Genomic DNA, 22800 nt, shown 5'->3' with positions numbered 1-22800 from the left:
GCTCCTCCAATTCAACTGTAACGGGCTACAGAGCAAGATTGAGGAGATAACCGCCTTTATGTGTCGGCATGGTATATTAATAGCTGCGGTCCAAGAGACGAAGTTGCACAGCAATTCAACTCTGTTGAATTGCGCCGGGTACAACGTGCACCGTCGAGATCGCGAGCGAGATAATGGTGGTGGCTTAGCGTTCATCACGCACCACACCGTGCAGTATCGTCTTATCGAAGCAGACATCGACCGCAGGGATACCACCCTAGAATGTCAGGGCATCGCTATCCGGTCAGGCGATGTCGAGCTCGAAATATTTAATATATACATACCCCCTGTCACCTGCTGCCCGGCAGGATATCACCCTGATATAGGTGCGCTCCTCAGAGGTGAAAACCGTATGGTAGTAGGTGACTTCAATGCGCACCACGATCTTTGGCACTCAAGCCTGTCAAACGATCGTAGGGGAACAGACTTGGCTGAGCAGATAGACGATTCGACATTCTGCACAATGAACGACGACGCACCCACCAGGATTATGGGTAACTGCAGTAGCTCGCCAGACATCACAATAGTCAGCGCTGGTCTGATAAACAGCATAACGTGGCGACCTATGCTGACTCTAGCATCAGACCATCTACCCATAGTCATCTCGATTGATAAACCAACCGACTTTGCCTCCGCCAAACACCGGACCTATGTCAACTTTTCTAAAGCTGACTGGAAAGGTTACGCGGAGTTTACTGAAAACACCTTCACATCGCTCCCCACACCAACCGACGTCCATCTCGGTGAACGTAAGTTCCGCAGGGCTATCACTGCTGCTGCAGCCCGCTTCATACCGGCAGGGTGCATATCGGACCCACGTCCAAACTTCCCTGCCGAAGCGGCTGTTTTAGCAAATGAGCGTGATAGCCTTCGTCAGGCCGATCCCGGAGATCCCCGTATCAGGGATCTCAACGCGGAGATTCGGCAACTTGTAAACGTACATAAGCGGAAGAAGTGGGAGGAGCATCTGAAGACTTGCAACTTCACCTCTGGTGTGAGCAAGCTTTGGTCAACCGTGAGGTCATTGTCTAATCCGACGAAGCACGACGACAGAGTCGAAATTTCCTTCGGCGACCATGCTTCGTCGGACCCGGAGCGATGCGCGAGCTATTTTAGCCGGCAGTTCATACTGCATCCTCCGGTGGACAAAGCCAAGCGTCGAGTGACCAGAAGGCTGCACAAACTGCCAACAAATTGTGCCCCCCTTGCTTTCACTTGCGGTGAAGTTCAGGTGGCCATCGGGAAGGCGAAAGCCTCCAAAGCCATGGGTCCCGACGGTATATGCATGCTGATGCTGAAAAATTTGGGTCCTGCGGGGGTAGCGTACCTAACGGAGGTCCTCAATTTGTCAATGGCCACTCTCATCATCCCAGACATCTGGAAGGTGGGGAGAGTGGTCCCACTGCTCAAACCGGGGAAACCTGCAAACAAAGGAGATTCGTATCGTCCGATTACACTCCTTTCCCCGGTAGCGAAGACACTCGAGGCCTTGCTGCTCCCGTACTTCACAAATCACCTGACCCCAGCGAAGCATCAGCATGGTTTCCGTAAAGTGCACAGCACAACAACAGCACTTAACGCCATAAACACTCAGATAACTCGTGGCCTTAACCGTAACCGTCCCTGTGAGAGAACGATTCTAGTAGCGTTGGACTTGTCAAAGGCGTTTGACACCGTCTGCCATTCCACGCTACTAGAAGATATAGAGGCCTCCTCTCTCCCACAGAGGCTCAAACGGTGGTCGGCAAATTATCTAAGTGGTCGACATTCGTCGGTAATGTTCAGAGACAAAACGAGTAAGCTTCTTCTTCTTCTTATTTGGCGCTGTAACCGCCTAAGCGATTTTGGCCGAGTCCAAAACAGCACGCCAGTCATTTCTCTTCTGTGCTAACTGACGCCAATTCAAAATGCCAAGTGAAGCCAAGTCCTTCTCCACCTGGTCTTTCCAACGCAGAGGAGGCCTTCCTCTTCCTCTGTTCCCAGCATCGCGGCCCGCGTTGAATATTTTCAGAGCAGGAGCGTTTCTGTCCATCCGAACGACATGGCCAAGCCAGCGGAGCCGCTGAATTTTAATTCGCTGCACTATGTCTATATCGTTGTAAAGCTCATACAGCTCATCGTTAAATCGTCTGCGATATTCGCCATCACCAACGCGTAAAGGTCCGTAAATCTTTCGCAGAATCTTTCTCTCGAAAACTCCAAGAGCCGCCTCATCAGATGCTTTCATTGTCCATGCTTCCGCGCCATACACCAGCACAGGCATGATGAGTGACTTATAGAGTGTGATCTTTGTACGACGAGAGAGGACTTTACTTCTCAATTGCCTACTTAGCCCAAAGTAGCACTTGTTGGCAAGAGTGATTCTCCGTTGGATTTCAAGGCTGACATTATTATTGGTGTTAATGCTGGTTCCCAAATAAACGAAGTCGTCTACTTTTTCAAACTTGTAACTGTCAACAGTGACGTGGGTGCCAAGACGCGTATGCTCTGACTGTTTGTGTGATGACAGGAGATACTTCGTTTTGTCCTCGTTCACCACCAGACCCATTCGCTTTGCTTCTCTATCCAATCCCGAGAAGGCAGAACAGACGTAGCCCTTGTTTTTACCGATAATATCGATGTCGTCGGCATACGCCAGCAATTGTACGCTCTTATAAAGTATTGTGCCTGAGCGGTTCAGTTCTGCGGCTCTTATTATCTTCTCCAACATAAGATTAAAGAAATCACACGAAAGGGGGTCCCCTTGCCTGAAACCTCGTTTGGTATCAAACGGCTCGGAGAGGTCCTTCCCTATTCTGACGGAGCTGGTGGTATTGCTCAACGTCATTTTACACAGCCGTATTAGTTTCGCGGGGATACCAAATTCAGACATCGCGGCATAAAGGCAACTTATCTTCGTGCTGTCGAAAGCGGCTTTGAAATCGACAAATAGATGGTGTGTGTCGATCCTATTCTCGCGGGTCTTTTCCAAGATTTGGCGTATTGTGAATACCTGATCTATGGTGGATTTTCCAGGCCTAAAGCCACACTGATAAGGTCCAATCAGCTCGTTGACGGTGGGCTTCAGTCTTTCGCACAATACGCTCGATAAGACCTTGTAACCTATGCTTAGAAGGCTAATTCCGCGGTAGTTGGCGCGTATGGCGGGGTCGCCTTTCTTGTGGATTGGGCAGAGCACACTTAAATTCCAGTCGTCGGGCATGCGTTCATCTGACCATATTCTGCATACGAGCTGATGCATGCACCTCATCAGCTCCTCGCCGCCGTACTTGAATAGCTCGGCTGGCAGGCCGTCAGCTCCAGCAGCTTTGTTGTTTTTCAGCCGCGTAATCGCTATTCGTACCTCGTCATAGTCAGGCGGTGGGACAGCTACTCCATCATCATCGACTGGGGACTCGGGTTCGTCTTCCTCACTACTTTCAGCGCTGCTACCATTCAGTAGGTTATAAAAGTGTTCCCTCCACAATTTAAGTATATTCTGGACATCGGTCACTAGGTCGCCATTGTTGTTCTTACAGGAGTTCGCCCCGGTCTTGAAACCTTCCGTAAGTCGCCTAACCCTCTGGTAGAATTTTCGGGCGTTCTTCCTGTCGGCCAGCATCTCAAGCTCTTCGCACTCACGTATTTCGGCCTCTCTCTTCTTATTGCGGCAAATACGTCTCGCTTCCTTCTTCAGTTCCCTATAACGGTCCCACATGGCTCGCGTTGCGCCCGATCGCAGCGTGGCCCTGTAGGCGGCATCTTTTTTCTCTGCGGCTTCTTGACATTCCTCATCGTACCAGTTGTTCTTTCGGGCTCGCTGAAATCCAACTACTTCTTCGGCGGCGGTACTTAATGATCGGGAAATGTGGTTCCACTGCTCGCGTACGTCGGATTGTTGAAGAGTGCTCTCAGAGAGCAGGTGTGTGAGTCGAGTGGCGAATAAATTGGCCGTCTGTTGTGATTGCAGCTTTTCGACGTTAAGCTTTCCTTGCATTGTTGGGCGCACATTTTTTGCTGCACAGAGGCGGGTGCGTATCTTGGCTACAACAAGATAGTGATCCGAGTCGATGTTTGGCCCTCGGAGTGTACGTACGTCCAAAACGCTTGAAGCATGCCTTCCGTCTATCACAACATGATCGATTTGGTTTCTCGTTTTTCGATCTGGAGACAGCCATGTAGCTTGGTGGATGTTCTTATGCTGGAACCTAGTACTACATATTACCATATTTCGGGCCCCGGCGAAGTCGATCAGCCTCAGTCCGTTATCGGACGTTTCGTCGTGGAGGCTGAATTTTCCGACAGTGGCGCCAAAGATCCCTTCCTTGCCCATCTTGGCATTAAAATCGCCAAGCACGATTTTGACATCGTGTCGGGGGCAGCGCTCATATGTACGTTCCAAGCGCTCATAGAAGAGATCCTTGGACGCCTCATCCTTCTCTTCCGTCGGGGCATGGGCGCAGATGAGCGAGATGTTGAAGAATCTAGCTTTGATGCGGATTGTGGCTAGACGTTCGTCCACCGGGGTGAACGCCAGTACTCGGCGACGGAGTCTCTCTCCTACCACGAATCCAACACCGAATTTGCGCTCCTTTACGTGGCAACTGTAGTAGACGTCGCAAGGCTTCACGCTTACTTTACCTTGCCCCGTCCATCGCATTTCTTGGATGGCGGTGATGTCAGCCTTTGTCTTCCCGAGGACATCAACCAGCCGGGCAGAGGCACCTTCCCCATTAAGGGTCCGGATATTCCAGGTGCATACCCTTAAATCATAGTCCTTTATACGTTTGCCGTGGTCGTCATCAGAAAAAGGGGGTCTCATCCGAGGCTTGTTGGAATTTTTCATTGGGCGGGGTTTTAACGTGGCGGGACCCAAACCCAGCGCACGCGAAGTTTTACGCCTTCTCACTTTAGCTCGCTCCCAAACGGGTGTTTGGTTGCTACCCAGAGGATACGTGGATATAAATATCCGGACGTTGTGAGCTGCGATTTGAACCGTACGCACAAGAATCGCTTCTGGCCACTCCCAGGTGAATGGCAGTCAAAAGTTTTCCACTTCTGCGCACGGAACCATCCTCCAAAACGAGTAAGCAGCGAAAAATAAAACAGGGGGTTCCTCAGGGTGGTGTCCTTTCCCCGCTACTGTTTAACTTTTATATTTCAAAGCACCCTCAACCACCAGAGGGAGTCTCGATTGTCTCCTATGCCGACGATTGCTCGATTATGGCGACTGGGAATGGAATTGATGACCTGTGTTCGAAAGTAAACGGCTATCTCTCCGAACTTTCTCGCTTCTTCACTGCAAAGTGTCTAGCCCTCTCCCCTACGAAATCCTCCGCGACCCTGTTCACAACCTGGACGAAGGAGGTCAGGCTACCGCTGGGGATTCACGTCGATGACACACCAATTCCGACGGTGAATAACCCCAAAATACTCGGAGTAACTTTCGACAGCCTGCTCTCCTTCTCTGCGCACTCAACCGCTATTGTCAATAAAGTACAGAGCCGCAACAAGGTCCTCAAGTCGCTAGCCGGCAGTACCTGGGGCAAAGACAAAGAAACGTTGCTGGCAACATACAAGGCAATAGGCCGGCCGGTTTTGAACTACGCAGCGCCAGTGTGGTCGCCTGGGACTAGTAGGACGCAGTGGACGAAGCTACAGACCGCACAAAACACCGCACTGAGGACAGCGACGGGATGCCTCTTGATGACGCCTGAACACCACCTGCACGGCGAGGCGCAAATGCTTCCGGTAAAGGAGCACAATATAATGCTCTGCAAGCAGTTCCTGATCGGGACCCACAGAAGTGGCCACCCGTGCAGACAGCTGCTTGCAGAGGAGCCCTCGCCTAGGCACGTCAGGAGGCATCTATATGAACTAACGGACGAAGTCCAGAGGTTCATCAAGCAACCTCTGGACCCGACAGCCTACAGACAGGCCTTGAACGGCATTCACAGGGACTCAGTCTCGAGTTATGTAGACTCTAGACCTGTGAATGCCGTTCTAGGCACACCACCCCCGGACATTGACGAGACGGAGCTTCATCTGCCTCGGGAGACGCGCACCACACTTGCACAACTTCGCTCCGGCTACTGCAGCAGGTTAAACTCCTACCTGAGTAGGCTGAATGAGGATGTGCCTAATGAATGTCCGGCATGCGGAGAGACCCCACATGACTCGAAACATCTCTTCGCATGCCCGGCAAACCCGACATCCCTAGCGACCTTGTCCTTATGGGCAAACCCCGCAGAAGCTGCACGCTTCCTAGGGTTACCGTTAGTGGAACTTGACGACAACGACTGAGATACCAACCGATCTGGGCGGGGTTGTTGTAGCCGCTACAACAACAACAACAACATTTCCTAAATTTTTACGCGCGAATTTCCAAATAAAATCGCCAAATTGGCGCAAAATCGCCAAATCTGGACACTCTGGCTCTGACTGTTTCTACGATGACATGAGATGCTTCGTTTTGTATTCGTTCACCACCCGACCCATTCGCTTTGCTTCTCTATCTAATCACGAAAAGGCAGAACAGACGTAGCCCTTGTTTTTGCCGATAATATTGACGTCGTCGGCATATGCCAGCAACTGTACGCTCTTGTAAAGTATTGTCCCTGAGCGGTTGAGTTCTCCGGCTCTTTATTATCTTCTCAAACATCAGATTAAAGAAATCACGCGAAAGGGAGTAACCTTGTCTGAAACCTCAAACGGCTCGGAGAGGTCCTTCGCAATTCTGACAGAGCTGGTGGTATTGCTCAACGTCATTTTACACAGCCGTTTTAGTTTCGCGGGGATACCAAATTCAGACATCGCGGCATAAAGACAACATCTTTTCATGCTGTCGAAAGCGGCTTTGTAATCGACAAATAGATGGTGCGTGTTGATCCTATTCTGGCGGGTCTTTTCCAAGATTTGGCGTGTTGTGAATACCTGATCTATGGTGGATTTGCCAGGTCTAAAACCACACTGGTAAGGTCCAATCAGTTCGTCGACGGTGGGCTTCAGACTTTCACACAATACACTGGATAAGACCTTGTAACCTATGCTAAGAAGGCTGATCCCGCGGTAGTTGACGCGTATAGTTAAATTCCAGTCCTCAGGCATGCGCTCATCTGACCATATTCTGCATATTGGGCCGTATGAATAAAAAAAGCAATTGCTTATTTTTATTCATACGGCCCAATAGCTGATGCAAGCACCTTATCAGCTCCTCGCCGCCGTACTTGAATAGCTCGGCTGGCAGGCCGTCAGCTCCAACAACTTTGTTGTTTTTCAGCCGCGTAATCGCTATTCGTACCTCATGATAGTCAGGCGATGGTACATCGACTCCATCGTTATCGACTGACGAACCCGAGCGTCTTCTCCACTACTTTCAGTGCTGCGGTCATTCAACAGGGTGGAAAAGTGTTCCCTCCATAATTTAAGTACGTTCTGGACACCAGTCTCTAGGTCGCCATGGTTCTAACAGGAGTTCGCACTGATATTGAAACCTTCAGTAAGTCGCTTAACTCTCTGATAAAATTTACGGGCGTTTTTCCTGTCGGCCACATTTCAAGCTCTTCGCACTCACGTATTTCGGCCTCTCTCTTCTTAATGCGGCAAATACGTCTCGCTTCCCTCTTCAATTCCCTATAACGGTCCCACATGGCTCGCATGGCCCTGTAGGCGGCATCTTTTTTCTCTGCAGCTTCTCGACACTCCTCATCGTACCAGTTGTTATTTCGGGTTCGCTGAAATCAGACTGTTTCTTCGGCAGCTCTCAGAGGGCAGGTGTCTGAGTCAAGTGGCGAATAAATTGGCCGTCTGGTCTGATTGCAGCTTTTCGACGTTAAGCTTTCCTTGCATTGTTGGGCGCACATTTTTTGCTGCACAGAGGCGGGTGTGTATCTTGGCTGCAACAAGATAGTGGTCGGAGTCGATGTTTGGCCCTCGGAGTGTACGTGCGTCTAAAACACTGGAAGTATGCCTTCAGTCTATCACAACATGGTCGATTAGGTTTCTCGTTTTTCGATCCGGAGAGAGCTATGAAGCTTGGTGGATCTTGTTATGCTGCAACCTAGTACTACATATTACCATGTTTCGTGCCCCGGCGAAGTCGATCAGCCTCAGTCCGTTATGGGACGTTTCGTCGTAGAGGCTGAATTTTCCGACAATGCCTTGCCCACCTTGGCATTAAAATCGCTGAGTACGATTTTGATATCGTGTCTGGGACAGCGCTAATATGTACGCTCCAAGCGCTCACAGAAGAGATCCTTGCGAGATGTTGAAGAATCTCGCTTTGATGCGGATTGTGGCTAAACGTTGCTTCGCCGGGGTGAACGCCAGTACTCGGTGACGAATCCAACACCGAATTTTCGCTCCTTTACGTGGCAGCTATAGTAGACGTCAAAGGCTCCACGCTTACCTTGCCTTGACCCGTCCATCGCATTTCTTGGAAGGCGGTGATATCAGCCTTTAGTCTTCCCGACGACATCAACCAGCCGGGAAGAGGCACCTTCCCTATAAAGGGTCCGGATATTCCAGGTGCATACCCTCAAAACGTAGTCCTTAATACGCTTGCCGTGGCCGTCATCAGAAAAATGGGTATCATCTGATGTTGACTTTTGTGTTGGACGGGGTTTTAACGTGGCGGGACCCAAACCCATCGCACGCGAAGTTTTACGCCTTCTCACTTAAGCTTGCTCCCAAACGGTTGTTTGGTTGCTACCCAAAGGATTATTATTATTATTATTATTGGGGATAAAGCACTGCGACCTTAAGATCTATTGTGTCCCCTTCGCGGATTATAGAGTGTCTTAATCCAGTAACCGAGAGAAACTTGCAACCTAAGTCTACGGATTTCACTTCGCCTTTGGTTAACATATGTTCACCCAGGTGCCTTTTGCGTTTGTGCATCAGTGCAGGACATTCTTCTAAGATGTGCTGTGCAGTCTCGTTTTCCGTCCTGCAAAATCTGAATCGCTCATGCGAGTAAATTCCCAGTTTAGTCAGGTGATAGTTCAGCCTGTAGTGTCCTGTCAGGATTCCTGTAACAATTCTTAAGTTATTCTTTGATAAGCTCATACATTCATTGAAGCGTTTTAGGTTATATGTTCCTAAAAGTGCTTTGGACTGCTCTAGACCTGGTAGATTATCCCAGTAGCGTTTTCTATGAGCTTCTTCCTCTAACCGAACAAGTTCGGAGAGTGCCCCTTTTCCCAGGCCACAGAAAGGCTCTGGGCCGGTGAAAGGGGTCGATGCACCCTTCTTCGCTAGTTTATCGGCAATCTCGTTTCCTTTAATACCAATATGGCCCGGAATCCAGAGAACCCAAACCTGATTGGTCAGACCAAGTGTATTCAGCTTTTCGAGGCACTCCATCACCAGTTTAGATGTTACCTGGTGAGATCTGAGGGCCTTGATAGCCGCTTGGCTGCTATTCCGGTAGTTCCGCTTAATATTAAAGTCCACGCATCTTTCTATGGCGTATGTTTCAGCCTGGAAAATAGACATATGTTTTCCCATGGGTTCCGAGTATCTTAACCTCGGTCCAACTACCCCTACCCCGGTACTCTCGTCGGTCAATGAGCCATCAGTGTACCAGGTAATCATGGTTTGGTTTATCCGATACGTCTCGGATATGCCAGCCCAGCTCTTCTTATCACTCAGATCAGTTTTAAACCTCTTTGTAAAGCTGTACCTCGGATGCATGGTATCCCTCGGTATGGCAATTTCAGGGAACTTCTTCGTAAGAATATCTAACTTCCCATGGCTAAGATACCCTTCTGCCCCGATATTGGAACCAGTCATCCGTAGTAAAACTCTCTTCGCCTGAGTCTGTATGTGTATATGAAGAGGGGTAAGATCTAGAAGAATCTCCAAGGATGCGGTTGGACAGGTTCTCATGGCTCCGGTTATGCATACGCATGCCAGCCTTTGTAACTTGGAGAGCACTTTGATTGTTCCAAGTTGTGAAGTTCTATCGGCCCAGATGATGGCTCCATAAGCTATCATGGGTCGTATTATAGTCGGGTAGATCCATCTCAGTATCTTTGGTGTGCATCCCCAACTCTTACTTGCCATGGACCTACACGTCATAAATGATCTTACAGCTTTCTTCGTGGTTTCTTCCACGTGTGCTTTCCAGAGTAGTTTTTGGTCTAGTATCACTCCTAGGAATTTAACCTCTTTTTGTACATAATGTTGGTTCCATCTAGCCTTATCGTTTTTAGGCTCTCCAGTTTATATTTCCTTGAGAATGGTACTATAGTGGTTTTTGATGGGTTAACATTCAGCCCAACTTTAGCACACCATTTTTTGGTTACATTCAGCCCTAGCTGGATTCTATTACACAGGGTGTTTTCGAATTTCCCCCTGCATATAATTACAATGTCATCGGCGTACCCCTGGCAAGTTAACCCAGTATCTGTCAGCTCTTGGAGCAGTCCTTCGACGACTATGTTCCACAGCAGTGGAGATAGCACTCCACCCTGTGGACAGCCCCTTGTTGTTCCGGCAACAACCGTATTATTCGTACAGGTTTGTACTTCTACCCTTCTGGTGCGGAGCATGCAATTAATCCAGGCTACGAGGGTATTGTTTACCCCTCTGCTGATCAAAGCACTGTTTATTGCAGCATGTGAGGTGTTGTCAAACGCTCCCTCGATGTCCAGAAAGGCGCATATAGCCGTCTCCTTATTATCTAAGCTATCTTGAAGTCCACTTATCAGCGCATATAGGCGGTTTCAGAAGAACGACCCGCCATATATGCATGCTGGCGCGAATTCAGCAGATAGTTCACTAAGCGCCGTTTTCTCATCTGACCTTTAGTTTACCGGCCACTTTATCGTCTCGATATAAGAGTTTTCGTTTTCTCATCAGCGCATTAATTTCTCGAATCGATAAACTGTTGCTTACCCGACGCAGCCTTTAAAATTTGTACCCAACTTTAAATTTTGGTTTGGTTTTGGTTCACGAGCCAGCTATATTAGATATTTGAACCAAGGTTTTGGTTTTTGCTAACAGTTGCTCTTGCTCTATATTTGCTTATGTTGCATTGCCAACCTTTGAAATTTTATGACGAATGTAGTGAAGTTTCATTCTCGGAAATATAGTGAAGTTTCACTCTACGGAATACAAAATTTATTTTTACCGGTAAGATAAGAAAACGAAAACACTTTAAATTGAGGAACAGTTTATCTGCCCTGTTAGTAAAGGCAACTTTACTGCTTACATTAGAAAACGGCCCTAAGACCGTAGTCATCTACTACCTTTTCTAAAGCTGTTAGTACAAATGAGGTGAGGCAGATCGGCCTGAAGGATTTTGGATGAAGTGGGTCCTTCTTTCCAACCTTCGGGATGAAAACTACCTTCGCTCTTCTCCACGCATCTGGTATATAACCCAATGCTATGCTGCTTCTAACTATTGTTAATAGCGGGCCAATAATGCATTCTAAGCCCTGCTGTAGCATGCCAGGGAATATTCCATCCGCTCCCGGTGACTTTAGCGGTTTAAAGGTGTTCACCGCCCACCTTAGTCGGGGCTCAGAGCATATTTCCTTAGCCACTAACCAGTTTTCACTGCTTATTTTACTACTTTGTTCAGTCCGATCTGTCTCGGAATATGATGTAGATCCTGGGAAGTGAGTATCTATGTATGAGAAGTTGGATCTTTTCTTCCTCGCTCCCAGTGAAACTCCCATCACTCTTCCTTAGACTTGCGGACGAAATACAATTCGTTTTTGCCATTACCTTATAGAGTCTTGTAGCCTCCGCGGTATCTTCTATGCTTTGACAGAAGTTCCTAAAGCTTAAACGCTTAGATTCCCTTATTTCTTTGTTGTACAGAGTTAAGGTGTTTCTGTATTCTGACCACTCCCCGGTTCGTTTTGCTCGATTGAACAATTTCCGAACTTTGGTTCTGAGTTTACTTAGGCTGTTGTTCCACTAGGATACATCCCTGGAGGAACATACCTTACTTATAGGACAACTGTCTTCATATGCGTCAATGAGTAGTTCATTAAAGCGCTCTGTCGCGAATTCTAGTTCTGTTTCGTTCCTGATCTTTTGACCCAGCCCAGGTTGGGCTACGTTCAGCCTCAGGTTGTCTTTGAACTTCCCCCAGTCTGTCTTCCTGGGATTCCTTAAAACTCTATGTACTAATTATTCTATGATCTGACATGGAGGGTTCATTGGATACTCTCCACTCTTTCGCCAGCACTTTCGTTTGAGTATTTCCTATGGTTATATCAAGGACCTCTACCCTCGCACGGGTCACAAAAGTTGGTATATTCCCAACATTAAAGATTTCTAATTTATTTCTAAGGATAAATTCAAGAAGGTACTCACCCCTTTGGTTGGTGTCACTGCTCCCCCATGCCTCGCTATGCGCATTTGCATCACATCCGAGTATCAGGGGTAGCTTCTTGTCTTCGCAGTACTTCACCAGTTTAGTGACAAGCTCCGGTGGGGCGTGATTGTTATCTCCTGGGAAGTAGCCCGATGCAACTACGATGTCCTGGATGGTCCCGTTGATGTTGACCGGGACTTGGACCGCCACTAGATCCCTCGACAGGAAATCTGAAAGACATACATGTTTCAAGCTATTAGTTATTAACAAGCACGCCCTAGGATTTGTGCACCTAGTATCCCAAATTACCTGCCTGTTCTCTACCGCCAAGCCTCTTTTTTGGCCCCTGACGACCCAGGGTTCTTGTACCAGCACTATTCCCAGTGTAGACCTGAGGGTTGCCCTAGCGATGACCGCAGACGCGGCCCTCGCATGGTGAAGGTTCACTTGTGCAACCTTAGTGCTGGTCATCGTCGCAGCTAATGGCGTTCCGCTTCTTCATCCGTTGTCAGAGTTTCGTCAAGCTCTGAGAAGGTGGCCCTCTCCGAGTCATGATCTGCAAAGATATTTAGTAGGCCGAGGTCGAAATCGTCTATACCCTCCGTCTCATGAGGTAGAATACCAACTTTCTCTACTACCGCGCTTCTGGCTGCTTCCACAGCTACCATCTCAGCCACCTCCTCCGGTATTTCAGGAACACCCGGTGGAGTATTTGGCTTGGCTACCTTCGCCTTCGGTTCCCTGCCCTTGTGCAGATGCACTGGAACACTACCAAACCTGTATCGTAGGATACAGTTTTTCTTCTTGATAGCCTCCAACGACCGGTCGTCTATCCCGATCGTCAGCAGTTTACCCGTCTTCTCGTCATTGCTTCTGTATACCTTCCATAGGTCGGTATGCATACCCTCATTTTGGGCTATAATTAGGTTCAGTAGTTTCTGCGTGTCCACTCCTGCAGCTTTTGGTAGGTACGTAGTGATTACGTGCACCTTGGGTATGTTGTCCCCATCGCACGTAGTCAATTCCGCACCCTCCCAACCAGGCAGTTTTGGAACAATTAAGCGCAGCCATTCGGCTGATTCTGCATCCAACCAGTCGACCAGTATAACGCCTGGCCGAAAGTGGATGCCGTCGAATTGGAGTATTGACCTCCAACCCTTACCCATCTCCTCCACAATGGCGTCCTCAATCTTTCCCTGATCCCCACGAGTGAGTGTACGTTTAGGGAAAGCCTTCGGCAGAACAGCCAGTCTAATACGCTTAGTGGCGCTAGCATAGCTAACACCAGGCTTCCTGGCCCCTGCCTTGGGATTTGGAGCCACTGCTTCGAGACGGCTCCTCTTCTTCTCTGGCTTCCCTTCCGGAGGACTAATCTCCGCAGCACCCCGTTTGCTGTCACTGGGCTTCTCCCCGTCCATGACTTTCTTGTTCTCCGGATTACCTTTCGAAACACTAATTTCCCCAGCCTCCCGTGCACTGTCACTGGTTTTCTCCCGGTCCCGGACTTTCTTTTTGGCCTCCTCAGGCGTTAAGCCTTTACTGACGTAGCGCAGGTACCACTTAACTGTGGCCTTTCTCACGTCCCCGAGTCCAGTACTCGTCGAGGCTTGTGGTATGTCATCTTTGGCTGCCGAAGCATCCTCAGATCCCACCTGCCCCAGACTTTCCTTCCGTTGCATAGTGCCTGCTTCTGTCCGTTGCGCCGGTCCAAATATAGGGTCTTTGGTACCATTGCCGCCCTTTTGTCCGCCCACTGTCGGGGTTGTACGTGTAGGGCCCTGGCTACCAGTATGTTCGATATTAGACTCTACCTGGTTCGCCAGTAGTGGTGCGGTATAAGTGCCCGCTGGTGTTTTGTTTTTTGGTTTTGTTTTGTTTGTTTTTGGTTGCTTTTATCCATAAGAATTCCCACGAGTGTAGGAGTCAGAACTGTCCGTCGTGTCATAGCCCCCAATAACACGGTAAGCCCACCGTTACTCCCTGAGGCGGGCAGGTATCAGAGAGGTGCTCCGCTATAATACAGTCTGAATACCCCCGACTGCAACCCTGTCCGATAGACACGGGCTATCTCGGATTAGGGGGGGTTTTAGTGACTGCCCAGTCAGGATTTTTGTTGGAGGAGAGGAGGGAAGGTGGGATGGGGTAGGATTAGGGATAGGGATTTCGGTGCGGTGATCTTGCATGGAAACCAGAGTGTCTGGTATCACACTTACCCTGCGGGCGAGGTTGATACAGCGGCATCAGGTCACTATGCAAGCTTCCCTCTTAGTTCGTGGTGATATGTCGGTTGCTGAAGCGGCCAACATATTACCACTTAAGCCCCATCCCCACGGCAAGGAGACCGACAAAGATGAGGTACCCAAAGAATACATGGATATAAATATCCGGACGTTGTGAGCTACGATTTAAACCGTACGTACAAGAACCACTTATGGCCACTTCCAGGTGAATGGCAGTCAAAAGCTTTCCACTTCTGCACACGGAACCGTCCTGTAACATTCAGTTACAAAAAAATTTGACTACCTGGAGGTTTTAAATAAGACATCGTCTTTTATAATATATAGTGTCAGCTCGTGTTGAGTAACCAGTTAAAACTTAAAAGAAAAAGGACAATGAATGATAGTAAACCTATTTACTAGGTAGTTTAACGATTCAGATGGTTTCAAGGACGTTAGTCACATTCAAGAACTATTACCTACAACAAACAACAAATAAATACATACATATGTATGTACATACATACACACATACATAGCTAGTTCGAATACAATTACATTTATATTTTATTTTATGCGTGCAACTGAAATAATATAAAGTTTTTAGTAGTAAAAACAACAATAATATAAAAAATAATTGACTATACTAATCTATAAGAAATCGAACTACTTTTTGCATTTCGGATGTCGTCATCTCGTTGCCTTCACTTGGCTCACTCCGACTAAGAGAGCAGCGCATTCCATGCAGTATTTTTTCCAGTTCATATAGTGACTCCTGCAAAAATGTTTGCTGCTCTTCAAAGTTTTTGTTGGGTACATTTTCCCCTTCATTTCTATACCGATTACAGAGCAATCTTAGGCGTGAAGCTGAGCACTCCATGCTGTGCAGATGCGTTAATGCTAAACCGGTAAAATCAGCATTTAAATTACTAGAATTTACAGCAGCAGGTGAAATTATATTATCGGATGTATTTGGTTTACGAGCTGGTGACGATTCAACACAATCATCATAGTTTAAGACTTTTTTCGTTATAAATCTTCCTGTTAGCGGCGACTGAACAAAACTTTGTCGTTTTACTAAAGACGGCGGACCGATATGTGAAGGAGAATGTGAAGAAGTATCAAATAACTGCAATTTCTTTAGCGGCTTTTTCAATAAAGCATCTTTAACAATGCTTAAATTTAATGAAATTCGACTCGAGTTGAGCGAATCATTTAATGTTGTGTTTTCATCATTTTCTAATGGCTCCCAATTCATATCCACACAATTAAACACATTTTCAGCTGTCAAGTCTTCGCTATTACGCACCATATCAAGCCAGACTCCTAGTCTGGCAATAGGCCATTCGGCTTTACGACGAAGGGTCCTATCACGTAGCATCACGATGGTGTGGAATATGCCAAATTCGTCAAGTACTTGCGAATGTCGAAACTCTGTTTGTAGACCCAAACTTCTACACCGTTGGGTTGCTTCCTTTACCTAAAAATTATAAAATTTAGTCAAAAGCAAGCAACAAGAACACAAAACTAAAAACTAAGTTAATGTATCTTAAATAGTCTTAACCATTTATCAGAAGTCGTGCTATTTTTCTTATGAATTATTTATTCGCATAACTAACAAGTAAAAAAGTCTAAGTTCGGGCGGAGCCGAACATTCGATACCCGGGCTAGTATTAAATATAGTTTTTTTTCACCTTTCCGAAAAATACCGCTACATGGTAAGCAGGGGTGATTCTACTCCTATTTCAAACATCTTCCATAAACTTATATAGTTATATGTGGGCGGTGACACGAATATTTTCCAAAAGTCCATAATAATGTTACTTCTTATTAAGGGATTATTGTTAGTATCAATTTTGTGTAAATTAGCATTCTTAAATTTCGAAATATCAGTTTAAAGCATTTCTGAAATTTACCGTTATATAAAAAGTGGGCGTAATTTTAGTCCGATTTCAATAATTTGCAGCGTTTTGATTTTACGTGGCAAGCACAATAATCATGCCGAGTTTGGTACAAATTGATCGAACGGTTACCGAGATACACATATGTGGTCATAAATGGGCAGTGCCACGCCCGTTTTCCAAAATTTTATCATAAAGGTATTTCTTGCTAAAGAATTATTGTGAACATCAATTTTCAATAAATTAGCTTCATGTTTACTGTGGGCGCGGTTATTATCAGTATTAAAAATTATCAACCGTTTGGTGTTTTGTACTAAGGCCAAGTTTGGGAAAAATTAGTGCCCAATTTTCAAAAAATTTATAATATTCTTTTTCGTCTAAAAATCATTGTAAATATAAATTTCGCAATTATCGCAGTTTTCGTATTTCTGAAAATTACCGTTATATGGGAGGTAGGCGTGGTTATTTCTCGATTTCTTTTGCCTGTTAGAAACAACCGTAATGTGAACAAAGTTATAATACCCTTGTGCACAAGCGCGCTCCGGTATAAAAATGTGTGCTTCAAATTCTTGTGTTTTAAAGTCGAGATTCTTTGTACGCGGAATCTCGAATACTACTAAGCGGATTTTGACGAGATTTTCTCTAATATACTCTGTATCGATAGGAAAGGGATCTTTTTTTCTTAGAATTTTAAAAGATTGCCACCAGGGATGCCGTTTGGATCTAAATAGATCCAATTGGATACATTTTTAGACGAATCTTTGCGGGATACTTATTTTTTCCGGTCAGTATGGATACTTTTTTAAATAGGCCAAAATTTTATATTTCCTATAAAGTCGGCCGCTGTGGTGTAGTGGTAAGCGCGCTTCCACTCCGCAGCACCTGGGTTCAAACCCTGGTCAAAGCAACATCGCAAAAAATATAGAAAAAAGGTTTTTTCTTAACAGCGGTCGTCCCTCGGCAGGCAATGGCAAACCTCCGAGTGTATTTCTGCCATGAAAAACAGCTTCTCATAAAAACACAATCGCCGTTCGGAGTCGGCGTAAAACTGTAGGTCCCTCCGCTTTGTGTGACAACATCAAGGCGCACGCCACAAACCGGAGGAGAAGCTCGGCCAAACACGAACATATGTGTAAGCGCCAATCTATTATATTATTATATAAAGTTTTTTTCGTTCAAAAATCGATTTTCAGTAAAGATGGTAGAAAGCATTACGTTTTCTAAACGTATTAAGAATCGCTACTTAAGCGTGAAATTAAAGCATTTTATTTTTTGTGAACGAAGCAATGAACATATGAAGAGATCTCACCAAAATAGGTATAAGCGCAATTGTGTTAATTAGATTAAAAGGATGCTTTAAGCAAGATCTTAATATAGGTACATATCGTCGTTTAAAGTACAAAACCGCGTATCAACAAAATGCAAAACCGCGTATCAAGATAATGCAAAACCGCGTATGTGATGTTGCATAAATTATTTTCTAAAGAGCAAAAACACTTATGTTTTAAAATGGTTCCCTTTTTTATAGAGCAATCGCTTTCCTGGCTAGTATATTTCAGGACGACTGGATCAGGATTGAGCCAAGAGCTTGTGTGAGCAAATCCAATTTTTGGTAGCAAATGTCAGTTACGCGGTTTTGCAGAATGACGATACACGGTTTTGTACTTTAAACGACGATATATATAAAGTAAATTATACTCTTTCTGTAGTAATCTCTTTCATATCACATATTTTCATTTGTTAATTTAAAAAGAAAGATTTCAATGCAGTTTAAAAAACTAAATTTGATTTATTTAAGGAAACTTGTATGAATTTTACTGAAAAGACTTTAAATAAACTCTAAAAAAACTTTGTTTATTTGCGCATATTAAGAGAGGTAACCAGTTTCCTCTTTTAATGTGTGCAAATTTGCACGCCGTGTAATAAAATTAATCATTGCCTGTTTACTTTTACATACCAAATTTTTCGCAAAGAGCAAAATTACACATAAAATGTTTAAAATAAAGTAATGTTTATTATTAGTAGGAAATGTATTTGTAGTTTGAAAATTTTTGCAATTTTAAACATTCTATATATGTGTATATTTTAAAGATGTCAAGTTCAAAATCAAATACTGAACATCTCATACGTATACAGATTCTTGTTGAAAAATAGATACTTTTCAGTAGTAGTTTTACATGCTCTTTTTAGAGTGTACTTACTATTTATTATACTTGCTTTGCAAAATACTTATGCACAAAAAATGTACTTTATAAATTGAAATTACAAATGTTTGATTTTATGTACATGTATTCCAAGTCCTTAGGATGGATTATTTAAATTATGTCTTTTTCATGAAAATGTTTGGTTTTCTTACAAATTATGAGATGTATATGTAAAAAAAGAAAATTGGATACATTTGGATACATTTTTGGCTTGGTCAGTGATACATTTTCTTGAGACGGCGCGGCAACACTGGTTGCCACCTGTATAAACAACTATAAGATCCGCACCGTTCGTTGGATTACAAAAGATGAGATGCCAAATGAAAGGGATTGGCCTCTAGAAAAGCACTAATATTTTTTTGAATAGGGTTGCCATCTGTTAATAAAATTACCATATTCAATCATAATAAGCATAGGCCGTGTACCGTTACTGTCAAACGCAACGACTTAGCCTCTGGATGTGTAATAATGTATTATTTTTCTGAGTAGGGTTGTCACCTGTTTAAAAACTACAACGTTCGTTGGATAAAAAAATAAGATACCAAATGAAAGTTCATGGCCATCGCATGTACAAAAAATTTAAGTTTTTTGAGTAGGGTTGCAACCTATTTAAAATTACTATCTTCTATACATAGTATAAAGGAAAGGCGAGATATTTTAACCACACTACTGAGCGGATTTAAACAAGATTTTTTATGTATATAATAAACGAAGTACATGATGGCATATGATTTCTTTCTCCAAATACGTAAATATACATACATATGCATACATTCAGCCTCGCGCATCCGTTGCCGCCTAGTATAATATATATTCAAAAAAATTTATTGAGCTTGAATTGTTGAATATAATTGTTATATGGCCATAAAATAAGAAAAACAAAAATGAAAATATGATATGTAAACAATTTAATTTATGTTTTCAACACAATCTTATCAAAGAATATTACTACATGAGGGATCAGAAATTTTCTAAGAATATATATTTTTAATGGAATATTGGCCCTTATTACGAGTTGCACTAGATTTTCGATCTTCGCTGGTTGTCGAAGATCGAATGTGAAATTCGTATTATGAGCTATGCAGTAGTGTCAACATTTTCGTTGAGTATCGAAATTTCTGTCGAACATAATTTTGCTTTCAATGCTGTAGCGAAGTGTTAAGAAACTGTCAAAAATGTATGATTTTGCATTTCTTTTCTTACTTTTTGGCGGCTGGACAGTAATTTTAAACAATTTTTATTAATTTCATGCAGTTCTAACGTGAATACTAAACACGAGCTCGAAAGGCTGGTTTCATTTATGAAAGAAAATCCGAATACTCAGTTGACACGATCTCTGAGAACAAAATCGTAGAGCTGTTGATAGTTTTAAGCTATTTTAAATAGATTTGGCTCGAAAGCAGTGCTGCAGCAGGTTTTATGTAGCGGACAGCAGTTCTACAAACGTCTCTTTAGACAGTCGGAAGTTTTTAACAAAATATATTCGAAAGACTACACTTAAACGTTTTATACTGCTGGCCAGCTTACTAAGCTCTCATCCTCTGACGAATCGTCGAACCAGAACTCAGTTGTACTCATATTTTTAATTTTAATGTATGTTACCGCATAACTTTGAACCACGTTAACCGATTTCTATAATTCTTTTTTTTTAAAGGAAAGGTGTTACCTCACAGGTCCATACTACTGGATCATGAAGAAATTAGCGATAATCTTAAATTTTTATATGAGAATTGAAGACGGCTTTGTTTTTTGCTTAAAAATTACTTGTTATAAACTCGCTTTCTTTTTACTTCATTTTAATTTGCACAAATTTACATAAATATGAATAAGCACGCTATTTAGTTTGCTCGATTTGTAAATAAAGCTTGTCAGCGGTGAAAAATATGCTATTGTGAACAACCTAAACCAGCGAAATTCACAATAGCGCTATTCTTCATCGAATGCGCGTCATAATACCAAATGAAAATTCGTTTGATCAGCACTTTCGACCCCAGTCGAAGATTGAATGCAACTCATAATTAGGGTCATTGCCTATTGCAATCAAACACAACGTTGTTGTGGTTATAGCGGCACTACTAATGGTGGCTACGTTTCTACCAAAAAATGTCGCCTTTTGATTGCCTCTTTCTCTTTTTGTGTTCCGAGTCTTAATTAAAGGCAAAGGGGGAGAAAATTTTGTGTTCGTTTCTTAAAATGTCATACTCCTGCAAGGCAAAAAAGGTACCTTCTCTGCCCTGTGAAGCTTTGCCAGGGGGGGATGGTTACCCTGAAAATTAGATGATTGTTTAAAGCGACAATATTATGAAGAAATTGAGCTAGACAAGGACAAGATTCTGCCTTCTTGTCATGTCTTTTGTCATGTCTTTTTACAGGGTTGAGTGTAACATCAAACACATTTTGCACCGGGGAAGGGCAAACTTTTTTTGGAAGGAACGAAATCACCATAAGCCTAGTCAGGGCTAGTTGTCAAGAAGCTCAATTAACAGTACGCCCAGGAAACGGGTAGTTTCGACGGGTTTGGACTCGGTGGGAAAGGCTATTAGCTGAGTGAGATGAGTTGGTTGGTGTCATTCGGGGCGTCTTCACATGACGGACATTTATCTATCTATTTATTTATTTAGTCTAAAGAATACATGATTCTTACAGACTAGTGAATGATTAAAACTAAATGTAAGGTTAGCTTAACAATTCATTTAGCGTTTGAATAAAAATTGGCTTAGAGGGTGAAAAGTCTAAAAAACCATTTGAGACTCGATCAAGGTTATTAAATTCAATCAATGCCCGCAAAATGGGTGCATTGCGGGCGTAATTAATTCTGTGTCTGGCAATGTGGAAAATCGGGAAATAACGAAAATTTCTTATTGGACAATTAAATGTTATTTGTTTTAAGAGACAAGAACTATCTACATTACCCCGAATAATATCATACAAATAAGAGAGAGACAGAATTGTTCTACGAGTATCTAACAATTTGAGATTAATTAATTGACACCGAGCTATATAGGAGGGAATCGATTCACTAAAGTTAAGTGACCTGAGACAAAAACGGAGAAAAACTTTTTGAATACGTTCGATACGGTCGATTTGCGATTGCACGTCAGGTCTCCATATAACTGCGGCGTATTCCAATTTAGATCTGACGGAGCAAGTAAAAGCTTCAGCGTATAGGGGTTTGAAAATCCATAGGCATGTCGACGAACAAAACCCAGCATTGAAAAAGATTTCGCAATAATCGAATTTATGTGACTTTTGAAGGTAAGCTTGGAGTCGAAAATAACACCAAGGTCCTTAGTTTCAACAACAACATTCAAGGAAATCCCAGAAATGTTATATGAAGAACTATGCGCATTAGAAGACTTAGAGAAAGGCATCTGAAAACACTTCGAAATATTGAGGCTTAAACGATTGTTTACGCACCAAGCATACAGACAGTCAATATCTCGCTGGAGCTTGTGAATATCACCTACATTTATTTATTTATTTATTTATTTATTTGTAAGTCATATGAAACAATTAATTTCTTACTGACTACAGAAAGGAATTGCTTAGGAACTAGTTAAAGTAATTAATTAAAATAATTATACAGTAGGCTCCGGACAGCTCCAGGCGACAGGGACGGGTCGAAGTTAGGAATATTATTTAATTCAGATAGAGTTCTTGGTATGGGAGCAAATTTAAGGTAATCAAATTTAGGAAACTCAGTGTAAAACAGAGGGACGTGTCGGAGATTCCGCGCAGAAATAAAGAAGTTTAGTTTCTCCAGTAGGGCAGGGCAGTCAACTGTATAATTTATCAGGTTATACACAAAGCTGCAAGAGAGAAAGGAAGATCTGGACTGTAAAGTTTTCAGGGATAAAAGTTGACAACGGGATTCGTAGGGAGGTATAGGATCAGTAAAGTTTAAAGAACGGAGTGCAAACTTAATAAATATTTTTTGGATTCGCTCTATACGGTTAATATGGGTTACGTGAAACGGTCTCCAAATGAGGGCTGCGTATTCAATCCGAGATCTTACTAATGAAAGTATATAGCATCTTGAGCGTGTATGGATCCGAGAAATCTGAACAGTTACGTCTTACAAAGGCAAGCATAGCGTACGATTTCGAAACAACATAGTTGACGTGGGTGGT

General features: G+C 43.9%; 2 protein-coding genes across 2 annotated transcripts; both read right to left on the bottom strand.

The window, feature by feature from the left end:
- Window positions 1-12828: 12828 nt before the first annotated feature.
- Window positions 12829-14028, bottom strand: LOC118753519. The gene has a single exon (XM_036488398.1). It carries the CDS (start codon window positions 14026-14028, stop codon window positions 12829-12831), a length of 1200 nt encoding a protein of 399 aa, XP_036344291.1.
- Window positions 14029-15145: 1117 nt separating this feature from the next.
- LOC118753518 (kinesin-like protein KIF14) lies at window positions 15146-16046 on the bottom strand (the record flags this gene model as incomplete). The annotated part of the gene is given in 1 exon segment (XM_036488397.1): window positions 15146-16046. A coding segment is annotated over 1 exon segment (835 nt), but the record flags the coding sequence as incomplete, so codon positions are not given.
- Window positions 16047-22800: the final 6754 nt, after the last annotated feature.

This window comes from Rhagoletis pomonella, unplaced genomic scaffold, assembly GCF_013731165.1.
Source record: "Rhagoletis pomonella isolate Grant_MI unplaced genomic scaffold, Rhpom_1.0 Rhpom_scaffold_02563, whole genome shotgun sequence".
Taxonomy (NCBI): domain Eukaryota; kingdom Metazoa; phylum Arthropoda; class Insecta; order Diptera; family Tephritidae; genus Rhagoletis; species Rhagoletis pomonella.
The sequence above is the reverse complement of the archived record's forward strand: the minus strand, read 5'-3'. Positions and strand labels throughout refer to the sequence as shown.

Excerpts from the sequence above, each read along its gene's own strand:
- LOC118753519 (XM_036488398.1), bottom strand. The coding sequence starts at position 14,028 with ATGCAACGGAAGGAAAGTCTGGGGCAGGTGGGATCTGAGGATGCTTCG.